Source organism: Gekko japonicus, unplaced genomic scaffold (assembly GCF_001447785.1).
Source record: "Gekko japonicus isolate JY-2015 unplaced genomic scaffold, Gekko_japonicus_V1.1 scaffold1039, whole genome shotgun sequence".
In the NCBI taxonomy this organism is placed as follows: Eukaryota; Metazoa; Chordata; class Lepidosauria; order Squamata; family Gekkonidae; genus Gekko; species Gekko japonicus.
Genome location: NW_015164218.1, coordinates 472,605 through 491,627, shown reverse-complemented (window position 1 = coordinate 491,627; position 19,023 = coordinate 472,605). Strand labels below are relative to the sequence as shown.

Here is a 19,023-nt window from a genome sequence, read left to right as displayed (position 1 = left end):
TTGCTCACGTTGGGGGTACGTCACCCACATCGTCGGGGGGGAAACCATATGGTGAGCACGTAGCATCCATCAAGAACTCCCGGACCCTAGCGAGGCTCCCCCGCTCCGAGGGGTGAGTCGACTTGGCAACCCTAGTGCACACCAGGGTGGGGTTTCCCCCGGGGCCCGATTCCGCCGCAGCAGAAATCGGGCCTCCAAAGCGGGGGGAAATCCGCCCCCCGGGAGGACTTTGCAGCCCTAGCAGACGGAGAGATCACTCACCCAAAAGGGGTGAGTCAGATTGAGGCCAAACACCATGAGATGGCTAGGAACAGTCTAGATAGACAGGGTGTTTTGTTTGTTCACCTATCTTTACTGGTCTCATTATTCTCACATCCTGCATTGGGCAGGAGATTGGACTAATTGGTCTGCATGGCCCCTTCCAACTCTATGATTCTACACATTTATTTAAAAACCAGTTGTTACTAGACTTAAGCCATACCAGAGTGATGGTAGCCTATGGAGAGCCTCCCTAGTCACTGCCTGGGACAACTGTAATGCGTGAGCTGGTTATACCATCAATGCAATCAGAAGCTGTACATCAATAGAAACCCTCAAAAGTCCAGTGCACAAGGAAAAGACCCAGGATAGGTTCTCCCCGCTCCTTTCCCCCTAAATAATAATCAGCATTTTTTAAATTAGAATCCCCCCTCCCATTTTATTTCAGGTAGTGAGACAGATTTGCTGTAATGAGGAAGGGGAGAACTCCTGTCGTGTTAAATGATTCTTCATTAATAGAATTTCCGTCCTATTCCCCAGCAACACCTCGCAAGCCTAAAAAGTGCTCTCTTTGGGATGTATAACTAGTTCAATTAGAGGAGAAGCGATTTTCTCTTTCTCCACCTATCCCCCAGCCAGCTAAGAAGGCACTGGAAAACTCAGAGCAGCAACGGCAGTGATAGGTCATGGCTTGGTTCTTCAGCATGGCTGACTCTATAGTGAGATGAGGTCTGTGGTAGCCTCAGGCAGTAGATTTGGGGAGGGTAGAGCAACCTCTGCCTCACTATTGCCTCTCCTTGCTCCTGTACTGCCCACCCCTCAAGCAGCTGGTGCTCTCTATCCGTGGTGACAACAGGGAACCTCCACATCCAGAGGCAGTAAACTTCTGAATATCACTGCTAAGGTGTAGGGCTACCAAGTAGGGGGCGGGGGGCGGGTAAACCCCCGCTTTGGAGACCCGATTTCTGCCGCCGTGGAATCGGGCCCCGGGGGGAACTCCGCCCCCCCGAAGCGCAGCGTGGCTGCGTCACCAGAGGTGACGCAACCACGTCGATCATGTTGGGGGCGTGGCCTCGATCGTCGGAGGGAAAACTATGGGCCACGCCCTCAACGTGATCGACATCGTGCATCACTTCCGGTGACGTGCTGGTGGCGCGCGCGCACGCACACAACGAGGGACGGCTCCCGGAGCGCAGCGAGGCTCCCCCGCTGGTGAGTAAAATTCACTTGGCAACCCTACTAAGTTGGCACTATGTCTGGGGCAGTGATGTTCTGTATTCTTGGGGTTTTGGGGGGGAACAGTGGGAGGACTTCTGGGTTCTGGCCCTGCTGGTAGACCTCCAGATAGCACCTGGGTTTTGGCCACTGTGTAACACAGAGTGTTGGACTGGGTGGGCCATTGGCCTTATCCAACATGGCTTCCCTTATGTTCTTATGAAGCAATATCAGGAAAAGGCCTTGGCCTTTATGCCTTGTCTATTGGCCCTTCCCAGAAATCTGGGAGATTTCTGTGCCACATCTCCAGGGAACCTGCTAGCTGGACACTGCAGAAGAGGATGCTGGTCCAGATGGCCCACAATGTCTGATCCAGCAGGGGCTCCTCTTATGTTCTTTTTTCCTTGTTCTCTAGGCATCTGTAAAGACCACATTACTCTTGTGTGACACAGGGGATGGAGTTGCTCCACTAGGCAAGGAAGGCTTGCTGCCTGTCTATAAAGATGCTTGGGGAATCAGGCTACTCCGTTTCCTGGGTGAAGGTTTCAGTTGGTGAGAAGTGATGGCCAGTATCACCCACTGTCTATAAAGATGCTTGGGGAATCAGGCTACTCCGTTTCCTGGGTGAAGGTTTCAGTTGGTGAGAAGTGATGGCCAGTATCCCCCCTCTGGGGGGGTTCCCCATGATTTTTTAAAAACTGATTTATGACCAACAAATAACAGATGTCATGTACAACAGAGAAATAAATGTCCAGTCAGCTCATTTGCTACATATCAGATTGTACAATGCATCAAAAATTCATCAAGTGAGGCAACTCCATTTCTAAATAATTTGTTAAAGGTCACCAACTTATATCTGTACACACTGCAAGCAATGTAGAGCTCTGTCAACTCTGCTTAGGGTTGCCAGCTCCTGGTTGGAAAATACCTGGAGATTTTTGGGATGGAGCCTGAGGAGCGTGGGGTGTGAAATTGACACGTATGATGGGGCAAAGGGAAGAGCCAGAGCAGCTGCAGCAGCTTGTGGGAAATCGGTCTCAGTGCAGTTTACAATCTCCTTCCTCTTCCCCTCTCCACAACAGACACCCTGTGAGCAATGCTCCCTTTAAGCTGTGGAATCTTGTGAGCAAAAATACTATGTTGTGAGCTACTGGCATTAAAGTTGTGAGTGAGGTATTTGGCTGCTGCATAAATTAGTTTGCTTTGGAGCCATCCTTCCTGAGCTAAGACAAGAATGTGTGAGCCAGAGGCTAAAAAGCTTAGAGGGAACATAGCCTGTGAGGTAAGTGAGGCTGAGAGTGCTCTTTTGAGAACTGCCTGAGAACAGCTCTGAGAGAACTTGTGACTGACCCAAGGTCAAACCAGCAGCACTCGAACTGAAAGGTGATTGTAAGCCACTTTGAGACTCCTTAAAGTAGAGAAAGGTGGGTATAAATACTAGGCTTGCCAAGTCCCCCCGGGGGGCGAGGAAACCCCCGCCCCAGAGGCCCATTACTCGCCGGTGGCGGATCAGGCCCTGGGGGGAACCCCACCCCCAAAGCACGTGACGTGCACGTCGCCCAGAGGTGACGCAATTGCGTCGGGCACGTTGGGGGCGAGGCCACGGTCATCCAAGGGAAAACTCTATGGTTTCCCCTCGGATGGTTGTGGCCCCGCCCCCAGCGTGCCTGGCCTGGTCGCATCACTTCCGGGTGATGTGGTTGCGGCGCTGGAGTCCCCCGCTCCAGTGCCACTTTGGATTTGGCAACCCTAGTAAATACCTACACTTTTTCTACCATCATTTCAACACATCAGTCATTCATGGATATATAGTTTCAGGGGGTAGCTGTGTTGGTCTGCAGTAGTACAGCTAGATTTGAGTCCAGTAGCACAGAGACCAAAAAAAAATGTAGGTTATACGTTTTTGAGAGTCAAGTCTGACAAAGAGAGCTTTGACTGTTAGAAGTTTATATCCAAAAATTCTTGTTGGTCTCTGGGGAGCTACTACGGGACTTGAATCTAGCTGTCATGCACATATATTCATCCACTGATGAATGCAACACCAAACAAACTCTTTTTATTACCTCAGATGCAATGATTATACGTGGAATCAGTTCAGATATTCAGCTGCCACTCATTATGACCGTGAGGTATGCATGTGTGGGTGGAGTGTGCTTGTTGTGTTGCTCAATTCACATATACACCAGCTGTCATTTCTGTTGTATTGTGCTCACTGCATTTTAAAATGGGGTTGGGATTTTGTTGCACAACACAACCACAGAAAGAGTCAGGTGGGTAGCTGTGTTGGTCTGAAGCATCAGAACAAAGTTTGAGTCCAGTGGCACTTTCGAGACCAACAAAGTTTCATTCTGGGTACAAGCTTTCATATCTGAAGAATTGTGCTTGCACGTGAAAGCTTATACCCAGAATAAAACTTTCTTAGTCTTAAAGGTGCTGCTGGACTCAAACTTCATTCTACAATTATAGAAAGAGAGTGTATATCAGAAACTGGATTATCCAGCAGAAAGCATCAAGGTCTATAGAATCCTGTCCACAGTTTCCACTGAGGGTATGGCAAACCGTTGTTTGACCATAATTATTGGTTTTTTGCGACTGCAATCAGTTTGATTCTCTTGGTATGTGTTCCTATGATTTTCTTTTTCACACATGAATTGCCTCCCTGACCTGTTTCACTCCCATTAGAGACACTTCCTGAGTCATATCAAAGGTGGTTAGGCTAGGACACAAACCCATACACCCTGGGAAGCTGGCCATTTTGATAGCCTTGGCAAAGTGTAACACTTCTGGTCTCCATAATTGCATGATGTTGACCAGGAAGACAATGTGGCCAGGGACCTGCATACCTGAGGGGCCGCCTTTCCCCATATGTTCCCCAGAGAGTACTGCAGTCAGGATCTCAAAATCTTCTTGCTCTCCCCGGTCCTAAATATGTCAGCCTGCCTGCAACTATGGTCAGCGCCTTCTCAGTGGTGGCACTGTTTGGTGGAACGAGCTCCTGGAGGACATCAGGGCCCTGCAGGATTTACCAAAATTCCACAGGGTCTGAAAGACAGAGCTCTTCCGCCAAGCATTTGAATAAGATGCCACACTAAAACACCCAATATCAACTGGGTAATCATATGCCCTATAATCCACCTTTGGCCACCTGGTTCAACATCTCCACCCACTCTGAAGAACAATGTGTCAAGGAGCCAGACACCAGCTGTATATTGTGTTGTGACCCCACTGTGGCCGATCAGGACAGTTTTGCCATCTCGTATATGTAACACTTATTAAATGTGTTTTATGATTTTAATGTAATCATATTCTATGATGCCAAATGGCCTTGTAAGCTGCCCTGAGCCTGCTTCGGTGGGGAGGGCAGGGTATGAATAAATAAATAAATAGAAGAAGCAACATCAAAACATCAGTGAATAATTGTCAGTGTAGCAAAACCCCTCTCTCCGAAAAAGTTTTTAAGGCGCAGAATCCTCAGTCTAGTCTTCCTCCAGATGTGGACACAGCCACCCTGCACTTCCCCCTTTGAACTAGATAAAATAGGTTTAATTTTGATCCAGTTTAAAGGGGGAAACCGATGAGTCATGCTCTGAATGAGCACAAAGTTATGTGGATGTTCCCTGTAAATGCGAAGGCTTTAGGGTTGCCAAGTCTATCTTCGCCAGTGTGCGCGCGCAAAGCGCACACACGCACTGCATGCACGTCACCCGGAAGTGACATAGGCATGCTGGGAACGCTGGGGGCAAGGCCACGGCAATACAAGGGAAAACCATAGAGTTTTCCCTCGGATGGCCGTGGCCCCACCCCCAGCGTGCTCGGCGTGGTCACGTCACTTCCAGGTGACGTTCACGTCGGGGAGGAGTTCCCCCCGGGGCCCGATCCGGCAGCGCCGGGGAACAGGCCTCTGGGGCGGGGGTTTCCCCGCCCCCCGGGGGGACTTGGGATCCCTAGAAGGCTTCCAGTTCCTATTCTCCACCCAGGGGGAGAATTCCCATGTAGAAACAATCCTAGTCTCCTTTTGGGTCAGTGTCTTCACCGAACATCTGAAGGCGAAGGCGATAAACCAGTGGTACTCACTTGTGGCTCACAGAGAGCCACATTTGCAACTACCACTACCAAAAGAGCCACATTACTATATGCATTCCATTCCATGCTATAGCCTGGTGCAATTGCTGGGAAATGCTATTCTTCCGTCGGGCACTGTACTCATGCCAGGCAAGGCCGCAGCACAGAATCTAAGGTCACAGGGAGCTACACAGGTTGCAAGTGTCCTTCACGAGTGGTCTTTGTTTTCACAGGAAGACAACCATAACTACTACATATCCCGGGTTTACAGTCCAAGTGAAGCACGAGCCAAGGACCTCTGGGTGAACATAGCAGAAGCCAACAGGACCCAAGTCAGGGTCCATAGGATCCTGTCCAATACACACAGGCAAGCTGCGGTGAGTCCACCTGTTCACCAACTACTGTTGCATTCTGTGGCCAGAGGCCTGGCTGCTTTCCTGCATCCTTCAGTGTTAGCAGCCTTCGAATGTTTTGCCAGTCATTTTTGTTTGGGTAGCAATTCTCCTCTTCCCATTGCGAGCAGTAACGGGATCCTTGCTAGTGCAAGGTCATCTTGGATTAACTCTATGCCTTCCAGAAGGTAGAAGAGTCTGGTTACGGGGCAGAGTGGCCATTAAGACCACTGGGGAAGGACTAGTAAGCTGTTGGCCTGGGGGCTCCCCCCCCCCGGCTCAGGCCACTCCACCCACACCAGATCTCTCAGACCCAAACAGAGAGCTGGGTCCAACGTGGAGATGAGGAGGAGGAGGGTTCATTGCAGCAAGGAAAGGGACATATATGCACATCCCAGCCTCTCTGCAGTGAGGGATCGGACACACCTGTCTGGGATGGAGTGCACCTGCTCGACCACAGCAAAGGATGCGCCCAACTAGCTTGGCTGGGCACCTACTGCTCAGGGCTGGCTGGGCAGGCTCTCCCTCCCTTCTTTGGGGGGACCAGGTCCAGAGCAGGCTGGGGGAGGGTCTATAAAACTATACATAACAATAACATTGTCACAAAAATTTATAATGGTAATTGTGTACTGAGAGAGGAAATAACACCTTTAAACAGGTAAATTACAGCAGGTAAATCATAGAATATAGATTCTTTAAATTACAGGGGTCGTTTCGTAGAAAAAGAGCTGCAGGAGCTCATTAGCATATCTAATAGGCTATTAGCATAATAGCTCATTACTATATGCCATGCCCCCTGGAAGTGATGTCAGAAGGGGAGGCATCTTCAAAAGCCTCCCCTTCCCTTCCCCAGCCGGCCTGCCAAGGTGGGCTGGGGAGGGAAAGCGAAGAGAAAAGGGGTTTAACGCAGCAGCGGCGCAATCTTTCCATTGTATTCAATGGGGCCATAGAATACAATGGAAAGATAGCGGCGTGACTCTAGAAAGAAGGGGCAGGGAGCTGGGGGCGGGGCTTGCCACCACCGCCATTTGTGTCTGCTCCTGGGCTGCCGGAGCAGTGCTCTGGCGCGCTCCGGCCCCAAACGACCCCTGGGTTATATTAACAATAAATCCTTTTGACATCGCTGTCCCAGAGGTGGTCTTTTCTGCCACCAGCCCCTCCTGTGGGTTTCATTCTCCTGGAGGAGATATTTCTTTAGATATCACTATCCTGGAGACATTACCTCAGATGTCCTTCCTTTTAATAACACCTTAAGCCACTGGAAAGAAGAGGGACATAATTTTTAAAAATTAATTAAACTGAACGCTATGTTGTCGAAGGCTTTCACAGGCGGAGTTCATTAGCTGTTGTAGCTCACCTTGACACAGAGAGTACTCTGTCTTTCTGTGTTATACCTCTGAGGATGCCAGTCACAGCTACTGGCGAAACGTCAGGTCCTCCAATGTCAAGACCACGGCCATACAACCCGGAAAAATCTACAACAGCAAATTGAACATTCTCTGGCATTTCTGGTAGAGACTTCCATTTGGTCCTGATCTCCTGGTAGTAGTCTTCTTCCTCTTCCTCCGATCCAAAAAAAGAAAGAAATCAAAATTTACTGATTTTGCCCTGACCTGGGTAGCCCAGGCAAGCTCGATCTTGTTAGATCTCAGAAGCTAAGCAGGATCAGTCCTGGCAAGTACTTGGATGGGAGACCTTCTTGGAATACCAGGACTGGGAGGCAGAGGCAGGCTGTATCAGGCCACTTCTCCGAATGTCCTGCATGACCAAGTAGGGGTCGCCATGACTTCCAGGGACACACACACACAAATACAAAAAATAATTTTAAAAAATTACTGAGATCTCAAGTTCTTCTCCTTATTGTTACTATGGTATTAACATAACTATTGCATCAACATGTGCATTTCCCCCTTTTTTCCCAGAGGTATAAATCTCATATCAGTATTGAAACACTTTTCTTAACTGCTGCAACAACACAAAGCTGCTATTTGTGTTGCTGACTACTATTTTCTACGTGGTGACTCAAAGGACATCAGTAAGGGATTTGTTAAAATTAAAACTTAAATCCTGGAGAGCTAAACAAAAGGAAAGTATTGCGAAAGCAGTTATTGTCATATTACATGTGAACTCGCATTATGATTTCGGATCAGCTAGTTCTCCAGTACTTTGAGCATGCAGTGCTTTCCTCCACTCAATTTAATTGGGGTCCAACTGACCCCAATATCCTTTTAGTATACTTTCAAAAAACCACAAGAGGGTGGATAAAACATCACAGTGCAATTGAAACATTTTTTTGGTATGAGAATACACAGAATATGGAATGGCATAGGCAGGGGTCATTTCGTAGAAAAAGAGCTATGGGAACTCATTAGCATAACTCATTAGCATATGCCACACCCCCTGATATCAGGGGCCCGGCGGTGGACCTGCAAGGCCAGCGGGAGTGCGAGGAAGCCCCGCCAAGGGGTGGGAAGAGGCGGGGGGGAAGCAAATTACCCTCCCTCTTCTCCTGCCTCCTCCTGGCTGAATGAGGGCTGGAAGCGGGGCGGCAGGAAGCAGGGGGCGGGGCTTCATCATGTGCCCCGCCCCCTGCACCTCACCCGGGGGAACTGTGTTCCCCCGCGTTCCCCCCCGAAATGACCTCTGGGCATAGGAAAAGGTTTTAAATGTTTTTGTACGCCTTTGATTATGCACCCAAATCTTAGAAAGTTAAAGATCTCCATCAAGGGATCCAAGCCGTGGTCCATTTTGAGGAGGCGTTCTGTTCCAACTTTCCATCCACACAATAACATCTGTACTCAGCTGTGCTTCCGTGTTGAATGCATAACACAAGTGTTAAGGATCCAAGATCATTCACAGAATTCAGTACCCTGAGAATTTCAGTTTATATCGGCAATGATAAGTTTGGAAACTGCGCACTGCGCCTGGCAAAATGTCAGAAGCCAGAGGAATGGCCTGGCTCAGGTGGAATTGCTGAAGATCACATGGGATTGAAACCATTGGCTCCCTTCTGCTAAATCTTTCTGTAGTGGACACATCCTCTGATGGATGGCTTTCTTCACTGGAGGAGACCCCGTTTTGTGTAACAGAATCACATTATCCCTCCAAACACCAATATACAGCTTCAGTGTTCTGAATATTAGCAGAAGTAAGTTATGTCAATGCACAAAATATATGGAAACAAGTGGGGGACCCACAAGGACTTGCAAGGGGCATCTCATTTTCCCTCCCCCACGATTTCCTTTTTTCCTTTCCTGAAAGCCCCCATAGCTTTTCCCCTTTTTTCTGCTACCTTTTCACTCACCAGCCAACCTACCTTTATCCCCCCCCCAATCTTCTGTTTTCCCTTCTTCCCTAGCCTCTCCCTCAGAAGAGTCTAGCCAAGTTGTCCAGTGTCAGCTGCTGGGCCAAGCCCAGTTAGATGGTGAGAAACCCACAAAGACTTGTGTAGGGCAACTCGTTTTCCTCTGTATCACTATTCCCAGATGACTTCCTTTTTCCCTGTTCCTGGGAATCCCCACGTTCTTTCTCTGTTTTCTTCTGTTCTTCCTAATTGTGTGTGTGTGTGTGTGGTAGCAAGTCATCTGGTGGTTGATGCCATGCCTAGCCCCAATAGGTCCTCCCACAAAGGACAAAACAGTCCTGGAAAGTGCCCTGCCCCTGCCTTTTACTGACAGAAACCATGGCTTCATCTGGCAATACCATTGTAGATGCCTAGCAACGACCACAGAGGGCATTTGTGTCTTAAAGTTACAGGCACTGTTGCTATTATTTTTGGTGATGGTTTAACCCCATTTATTTTTGTTATTTAAGATTTCAGATCTTTTTGCAAACTTGGGGCTTTTTTCAAGCTTGTACAAATATCTGCCTTGTCTGTTAAGGGCTCCAGTCTCCAGATTTAAGTGTCCACAGATTTGGCCACATTGAGAATTAGATGTATTGATGGCTTAATTTGCAAAATTCAGTCTGAACTTGACCTGCCTTTGTACAGAATCTGGATTTATTTTTCAAGCACAGTTTGGTCTTGAGCAGGAACTCCTTTGCATATTTGGCGACACACCCCTAATGTAGTCAATCCTCCAAGAGCTTACAGTAGCCCCTGTAAGAAGAGCTCTGTAAGAGGATTGGCTACATTAGGGGTGTGTCACCTAATATGCAAAGGAGTTCCTGCTACAAAAAGAGCCCTGGATCCTTTTGAGAATATGTGAACATGAACATAGCTGACACATCACCCAGCACACTTCCTGCCTTCATGCTGTTATTCCCATCTATCTTCCCACAGAGAGTCACCCTATCATTTGCCTTCCCCTTTTATGGGCATCACCTGTGGCACGTTACCATAGCAACAGGAGGTAAGCCTCACTGGTTACCACATTGGGTATAAGGGATGATGTTTTTAAAGGTTTAGAGAAAACAGGTGGGTGGTTCTACAGACGGTGCAATGGCTTCAGAAACAGCGTGGCATTGATGTTGTGGATACATGTGCTGTGGGCCATCTCCATTCTTTCCACCAAAACGTGTGGCCTTTAAGTATTATTAATAATAGGCTACTTTGAAAGAGGGCAGGAAATTAAAGCCTCGCCCTACCACACTGTTGCCTGCTGCCACCAAAACCAGGTGTTCTTTCTCCCCTTCCTGAAATGAGAGCAAGAAGAGTGACCGAGGGACCCTCTGGTGTGAGCCTGAAATCATCAATCATGACAAACACACAAACCAGCATAAAAGCAAAGAAAATAACAACTAAACAGCATAAAAACCTCCCAAACCAAAACATGACCAAAATCAGTATAAAATACTTGGACAAACAAATAAATAAATAGGTCCAGCTAAATTAAAACAACAAAACAGCATATGGGCCAAAGATTAATAAAATTACCAGGGCAGCTGAAAAACAGGGAAGGTACTTGGAAGATAACAATTGTCTTAACCTGGTACCTAACTGCATAGGTGCCAGGTGAACTTCTATGGACAGAACATGCCATACACAGGGGACCAAATCACCCAGTGTACTCCCACTATCCCATCCCTTCCTCAAAATTTCTCTTTTAGTTCTAAAATATCATAAACTGACCGTATATGAACATGGGTTGTAGCCCAGGCAGGTTCCCTTGGGCCCAGTAAAGTGCACCCATTTCCCAGGCTCCATGCTTGGTCCTGGGTAGGGGGCAGACAGCATCTTCAGTGGGAGAATCCATGCCAGCCTGTGGCCTGCTCAGTGCCAGCTTCTTCTGTGATCATATGTAGATAAGAAGGAGCTAATACCCCATCACACAAAGATGGGTGGATAAGAGCAGACCTAAGTAGGGTCTGGTCAATGTGTGGATGGGACATCTCCTAAAAATACTAGGTAAGCCACCTTGAGTTCTTCTGTGGGATTTAAATAAAATATAAATTGCTGTGCCATTGTTTTAATGACCTCCTTGATTTGCATACTGGAAAAGTGTGTTATGATCCAGGCATTGCTGAGGAAGAAGGCAGTGGAATTAGCAGATTGGACCAACCAAATGCCTATAAGGGACAATAGTAATGTAATATGGAATTAGCAGATTGGACCAACCAAATGGCTATAGGAGACAATGGTAAAGTATTATGGAACAGGGAAGGAAGGTAGCATGGTATAGCCAAGGGGTATCAAACAGGCAGCCCGGGGGCCGAATTAGGCCCCCAGAGGGCTTCTATCAGGCCCGCAGTGGAACTGGCTATCTTCTGCTTCTGCTTCCAGCTCTGCTGCTGCTGTGTCATTGTAGCTTTGCAGCTTACAGATACACACCTGAACACCATACTCAAGATTGCAATAGCACAGACATTTTGAGGCAATAATTCAGAGCAAGAGGTGTCAGTTATCAGACACTGTTAAATAAACAAAATATTGCAAGAGTGCTAATGTTTTAAGCATGTTTTTATTTTAGGTAAAAAAAAACACCTTTGTGTTTGTTTCCTTTATAAAGTTTATATCTCCGCTACCTGACTTTACATTTTATGGCAGACGTGCCCCCGCCCAACAAGGTCTCATTTATGTCAAATCCAGCCCTCATATCAAATGAGTTCGACACCTCTGGTATAGCCCAATCTCATCAGGTCTCAGAAGCTAAGCAGGGTCAGTACTTCATGGAAGACCATCAAGGAAGGCTCTGCAGAGGAAGGCTATGGTGAACCACCACTGCTTTTCACCTGCCTTGAAAGCCTATTGCTGGGGCCACCACAAATTGTGACTTGACAGCACTTACGTACATATGGTATCTGACAAAGTTTGCTTGCACACGAAAGCTTATACCGTGAATAAAACTTTGTCTTAAAGGACTTAGCGGACTCAGACTTTGTTCTGCTGCTTCAGACCAACATGGTTACCTCACCTGAATCTGTATACATGTAATGTAATATGGACATTAACTTGTTCCTTCTTTGGTTTCCTGCCAGGGTTCATCTTCATGGGTGATGTCATTCACCAGATGCTGACAGCCACACAATACGTTGCTCCTCTTATGGCAAACTTCAACCCCAGCTACTCCCCTAATTCCACCATCAAATACTTCGACAATGGTGAGAATTCCTGGGGGTCCTTCCCATTCATGCACCTGTCTTTACCACAGGCATAAGCAGTTTGGAACAAATCCTTATTCATATTTCCCTCATCATTTATACTGTTTTCCAAAACAAGGGGATGGATCCAACCAGTTTTTCTGCTGGGGAAAAAGAGAGATTGTGGTGGCCTTCATAAGACCTGAAGTAAGAATGAGAACTGGGTGACACTGAATGAAAAAGCAGCCTGGATCCAACCCAAGATTCAAACAAATTATCCACATAGTTCCTCCACAGCTATTAATAGCAAACTAAGTCAAGAACAAGAACAAACATATATTGCCTTTGTTATCCCTGCTCAAGATCTGTTTGGTGGAGGTTCAGTACTGGAAGGCAGCCAATGTGTCAGGTTTCAATTAAGATGACATAGAAGACCTAAATGTCATCGTTATACGCTCTTGTGGTTAAGTGGGTGGTGTGTGATTTGTGGCCTACATTTTAGAGAGTTGCATGACAGTTGCAGGGTGTATGATTGCGACTTGGTTCTTAGGGCAGGGGAATGGATGAGGACTAGCTACCACAGCTGTTGTATATAGCACATAAGCATGTGTGCTTATGATATGGTTGGAGCCATGTTGAGAATAGTTGTTACCAGGATTACTGTCTCTCTGACATTATTTGGATGCAAGTCCCTCACCCCCCCAAAAAAATCTTTTTCGAAATATTCTTGCTGCAAAAGAACAGAATCTTTTACACAATTGACATATTTATGTACAAACATACCAGTGCGAGTGGATGGTTGCAAAATATCACGTGCACCACTGAACCAAAAGTTCATTGTGCACCATAGCTCACACTGGGACATCTTTTTACAGTGACAATGTGCTGGACCGTAGCTAGATTGGCTTGGCTGTGGCTAATCAATGGTAAGGGGGGAAACTCTTAGAATTACTCTCCAGGAAACCAAGGGAAAAATAGTTCTGGTCCCAGTAAAACCCTCTGTGGAATGTGATGCTCATGTGCAGGGTCTTGCACAAGGACATCTGTGGGGCTGGGAGGGATCTTCTCTCAGGTCAGACTGGCCAGTGTTCCAAGGTGCATCTTCATGTTCCTTCCCACCTCGTGGGTTGGAGGCAGTCTAAAGTGGTAGGGTTGCCAGTCTGCAGGTGGTGGCTGGAGATCTCCCAGAATTACAACTGGTCTCCAGGTGACAGAGATCAGTTCCCCTGGAGAAAATGTCTGCTTTGGAGGATAGTCTGTATGGAATTATACCCACTGAGGTCCCTGTCCTCCCCAAACTCCACCCCTCCCAGGCTCCACCCACCAAAATCTCCAGGTATTTCCCAGCCCAGAGCTGGCAACCTTCTTTGGCCAGTATCCACCAATTTCTCCTTCCTGCTGCATGTAATTCTTTTGGGGTTCTCTGTCTCCTAAGAGCAGCATTTCATGGAGATCAGTGAGCTGCAGTGTGAGAGGGGAGGCAGGAAAGGTCCAGTCTGCCATTGGAAAATATAGTCTGGTTCCAAACCAGTGTCTTATTTGGGTCAATTCCTTGAGGCATCCAGAGATATTTTGCTCTGTAAACACTAAAGTTTTTCATCCAGGGGTGCAACAAATCCAAAGGTTAAGTCGGCCAGAAAGGACCATGATGACCACATCTAAGTGCGCTGAACCAGACTCCATCCTGTGACATCACCAGGCCCCACCCCAAGACACCATCAGGCCCAAGGGATCTGAAATTGGGTTTCTTCCGTCCGACACAACCACTAGGGAACACTGTCTTTCTAAACTGAATATGGTGGTCTGTGGAAGATTGCACGGCCCTGCCTTCTGATTGTGAGGGCTTTATAATAGGTGGTCTCTGAGTTCTTTCCATGAACGTTCAGTTTCCATGTCCCTTCTTTTCTCCCCATAGGGACAGTCTTTGTTGTTCAGTGGGACCAAGTATATCTGGAAGGGAAGGAAGACAAAGGCTGCTTCATCTTCCAAGCAGCTTTGCACATTGATGGCAGAATTGTCTTTGGCTACAAGGAGGTAAGCGGTCCAGATCTGAGGTACAGAATGAAAGACAAGGATGGGTCTCCAGACTATTACCACCTGCTACCGTCCAAATCCAACCACTGAGGAGGAAAGATCCTCAGAGTGGGAGGAAAGCAGAAGATCTCTTGACCTTTATGTAACTCTGCTGCTGGTATATTCAAAAGCCTTTTCACCTTTCCTGGCTCCAGATCCCCATGTCGGTCTTGGAAATTAGCTCCACGCAACACCCTGTCAAAGCCGGCCTCTCGGATGCTTTCATGGTTGGCAACTCCTCTCCTGATGCACCTGGTGAGTCTGAGCTGCTTGGCAGAGAAGGGGGGAGAGGAGCAGGAAGCAGAACCCAAAGAGCGTTAGAAATCTTGCAAAGATATATTAAATACAAATACAACTGCTTGACTGAGGCCCTTTCTGCACTGACAACTTGCTCCGGAGAATCCAAGGAGTCAAGCCTTAAGGGTTGACTTCGCAGTCGCATACATTCCCTCTACACTGGTTTTTCCTCCTCCAGTTTATTTATTTGTGTATTCTGTATACATTCTGCAGATACAATCCCTTCCTCCCTCCCTCCCTCCGTGATTCTGCAAAAAGAAAGGGAAGGGAGGAGGAAATCCAGACCCACACAAGCAAGACTGACACATTTGGGAGCAGGGAATCCCCTAGTCCTTTATATTTACTGATTCCTTCTTATGTTTTTATGTTTTTTAATGTTTTATACTTGGCACATAGTGCCCTTGTCTTAGCCACCCTGAGCCCATTCGCGGGGAGGGTGGGATAAAAATATAATAATAATTTTTTTAAATGTTCTCTCCGGCTTTTTAAACATTTGCCTGAACAGAAGGACACATCTTTTTTGGTGTTTGGAGAAGGAGGGAAAGAAAACAAAAAACAGAATGGGGAGGGACAGTCAGCCTAAAGAGACAGAGGCGGAAACAGGGGAGGGGCAGTGGGCAGCCCTTAAATACCTGCAGAAACAGTTCTACTTTAGAAAGGATTAGCGATTCAAAAGCAGATGAGAACAAAGAATCGCAGCAAAAGGAGTTTTGGAAACTGCGGGGCAACAGTGTGCTGGAAGCGGTCTGAATGCAGATTCCTGTAAAACAAATGCAGAAGCAAGAAAAAGCCCCGACACAAACCAGAAGTAAAAGTAGGAGGGAGGGAAAACAGGAAGCTGCCCCCGCTCTTGCAGTGCTACCTTGCAGCGCTGAGTGAACACATGCTTTTTGAGGCGAGTTCCTCCAATGTGTGCCTGACTGTGAGTCTGGTTGCACACCTGTGACCTAGCACATATTAACTACATTGTGGAGCTTGGCCCTACCAACCTTAGGTATAAGCTTCAGGTTCACACAGTAATGTTGCTTTGTGCAGCAGAATTTATTCTGTAGAATGAGGTGATAGAAAGATGAAGGGGCAAAAGGGACTGCACCACTTCCAACAGCAGGTGGGAAATCACATTTTTTATTTTTTAAAATCCCTGCAAAAAGGAAGAAGAGCACAATAAGACTTTTATTTCTTGAGAAAAATGTGTGTGCCATCTCTCCAGACCTGCTTGAGGTAGCTCTCAGCAGTAGAACGACACCAAGCATGCAGACAATTAAAAACCAATCACACCCATAAAAATATATCAATAAAACAATCTGAGTTAATAACAGAACTCCCAACCGTTAAAAATGCCAATAAAAACAGCCAATAAAGGCAAGTGTGGGCAATAAAAGCACGTAAAATAAAGCAGTCTAAAATGGTATTGATAAAGCAATTCTCAAGCTAGCAAACTAAATTGATACCGTTAGTTAAAAGGTTTAAAAGAAGAGTTAGCTTTTGATGTCCAGATTTTATATTTGCATTGGAGGTTTTTTATACAGGGGGATTTCAAAAGTGACATCTACCAGTAGTCCATCTGAAGCTGTATAATCCATTGTACCATAGCATTCTGCTGAATGAGTAGAGGGATTCACACATTACAAGACTACAGAGCTTGATTCATGCCCACACTCTGTAACAGTCAGGCATGAATTCCAGTTTCTCCTAAATTCCTGCGCATGGGGTGCATGATTCAGATCAGGACCACCGTGCATGTAGAGAAGGGGCTTCAGCCTCCCCTCCTCCCTGGTTTTCCCAACCTGAAATGATCCTGGGATGCTATTTAGCCCACACTGGGGAAAACCACGTATCCCAGCACCAGGCACTCAGGAGTTAAGGAGCACCCACAGCTCATGTCTGAGCGTTACACATAGTGGGAACCCCAGACTCAACATGTGTAGTCTGTGATGTGTGGATTGGGCATGAGGCTGGATCCAGTCTATACCTGACAGGTGTCCCACTCTTCATGTCTGCACCGCCACTTTAGCTTTGCATAGCTAGCTCTAAAAAAGGAAGAGAACAATTTGTGGTTGCTTAGCAAATGACTCCTTTCCTTCATTTATTTATTCCTTTATTCTGAGTGTTATTTACTATCTTTCTTGCATTCCAGCTGGTTTCTGGTTGTGTCTGGTTGCTAGGACATTCTGAATTTTTTCTGTAAACATTTATATTCAACTTTTTGCATGACGCAAGGTGACTTACAATACATATTTTAAATCAGGCCAGTAGCTGGGATGGGGGGGGGGCATTTAGATTTTTAAGGGGGCATGGGGTAGTGAAGAGGCCGAGGGATGAACGCCCCCTGTGCATTCAGAGATGCTGCAAACCATTCCCTTGCGTGTGTCCCCCCCTCCCGGTAGGTTTTTTTGTAGGGAAGGGAGAGAGAAGGTGGGGGAAAATGTGTGAGTTCTAAGTCAGCATCCTCAGAGAGAGAGAGGGGGAGGGAGAGAGAAGGGGAGGCTGGTAAGGTAAGCTCTGGGGGGGGGGAGGAAACGAGGAGAGGCAGCAAAATAAATAGAAATACAGTTGGGAGGGGAGCTGGAGGGGATCATTGATCCCAAGTCCGGTTCAGGCTGGACATGGATGGGAGACGGCCCTAGCTGAGCTCCAGGGCGCTTACTCCTGAGGAAGCGCAAAGAGGGCAGCAGTCCGTCAGAGGAAGTGCCCATCACATCATGGGGGTTGCAGCCGCAGGCTTTACCCCTTGGGAGGGAAGGGCACCAGGGAGGCCTTGCCAAGAGCGGCCCCCAACCAGGTTGTGAGTGTCCGAAAAGGGAGGAGGGGACTCAGGTCGGAGGGGGGATCTTTGGGAGGGGGAGGAGAGAAAGGAGGGCAGAGTAGGCAGCGCTGTGGTGGTGGCTTCTTGTCAGGGATTCTCACTTCTTTTTTAAAAAGTCTTCTGAAGTCTTTGTTGGGGATTCTGGGGTCTGTTTGGCTTTTAAAAAATGTTTTCAAAATAATTTTAAAAGCATTTCCAGAAGAAAATCTTGTGGAGCTGTGCCTTTAAGGAAGGGGGCAGAGCTCCAAATAGCCTCGCCATAGCTACAGGCCAGCTTTAAATCATTGTATAACAATTCCCGTCCCCACCTCATATAACCTCGTAAAGCCTCATAACACACAATTAAAATGCTGACAACCACCTAGACTCCATTAAAAGCTCAATTAAGAGCGACCACAGGAAAAAGCATGGCCCCTCGCTGATGCCAGGAAGGCCGACCTTTAACCAAGGAACAAACGGAAGGTGGCAAGTTGATGACTGGCAGTTGGCATGTGGGGAAATATGGTCCCAGCGTCACGCAGCTGAATTCTCCAAAGAATTAAGGGAGGCTTATATGAAGGAGGCTGCGATGGCTCAAGTGGTTAAGGCGCTGAACTGCAGACTGGAAGGTCGGTAGTTCAGCAGTTCGAGACCCGGGTGCTGCATGACGGAGTGAGCTCCCGTCTCTGGTCCCAGCTCCTGCCAACCTAGCAGTTCAAAAGCAAGAAATTGCAAGTAGATAAACAGGTACCACTTCGGTGGGAAGGTAACAGTGTTCCGTGCGCCTCAGCGTCTAGTCATGCCGGCCACATGACCACGGAAATGTCTTTGGACAGCGCTGGCTCTTCGGCTTGGAAACGGAGATGAGCACCACATCCCTAGAGTCAGATTCGACTGGCGTTCAGCAAGGGGAACCTTTACCTATATGATTTCGAATCAACCACACGATAGCTCTTCCCAGAAGATTCGAGTCCACTAGTACCTTACAGACAAGAGTTCCGGGGTATAAGCTTTTGAGAGTCAAAAGTTCCCTTTATCAGATACCAGGGAGCTGTGATTGTTCAAAGCTTATACCCTGGAATATAGTTGACCTCTAAGGTGCTACTGGACTTGAATCGTGCTCTTCTACTCTAGACCAACATAGCCACCCACCTGAAACTATCTTCCAGGACGACCTGTTTGGTCCTGAAATGGAAGTGTGATGTCCAGAGACTAGCAAACCTGGATCTCTGGGCAGTTATCCTGTCAGTTAGCTGTTTGACTCAGCCTTTATCTTAGCAAAGAAAAAAATCAGGGGTCATTTCCTGCAGGAGCGCACAGGAGCGGAGCTCCGGCAGTAAAGAGCCCAGGGGGCGGGCACATGCAACAAGCCACACCCCCTGCTCCCAGCAGCCCTCAGTCAGAGCAAGAAGCAGCCAGGTG

General features: G+C 47.4%; 1 protein-coding gene across 1 annotated transcript in view; it reads left to right on the top strand.

Annotated features, from left to right (window-relative positions):
* The window catches only part of PLXDC1 (plexin domain containing 1), a 93,240-nt gene that overhangs the window by 39,966 nt on the left and 34,251 nt on the right, over positions 1-19,023 (top strand). Inside the window, exons 3-7 of the mRNA XM_015408516.1 lie at positions 5,769-5,912; positions 10,210-10,279; positions 12,345-12,467; positions 14,362-14,480; positions 14,675-14,774. Of these exons, the coding sequence (XP_015264002.1) occupies positions 5,769-5,912; positions 10,210-10,279; positions 12,345-12,467; positions 14,362-14,480; positions 14,675-14,774 (556 nt within the window). The remainder of the gene's footprint in view (positions 1-5,768; positions 5,913-10,209; positions 10,280-12,344; positions 12,468-14,361; positions 14,481-14,674; positions 14,775-19,023) is intronic.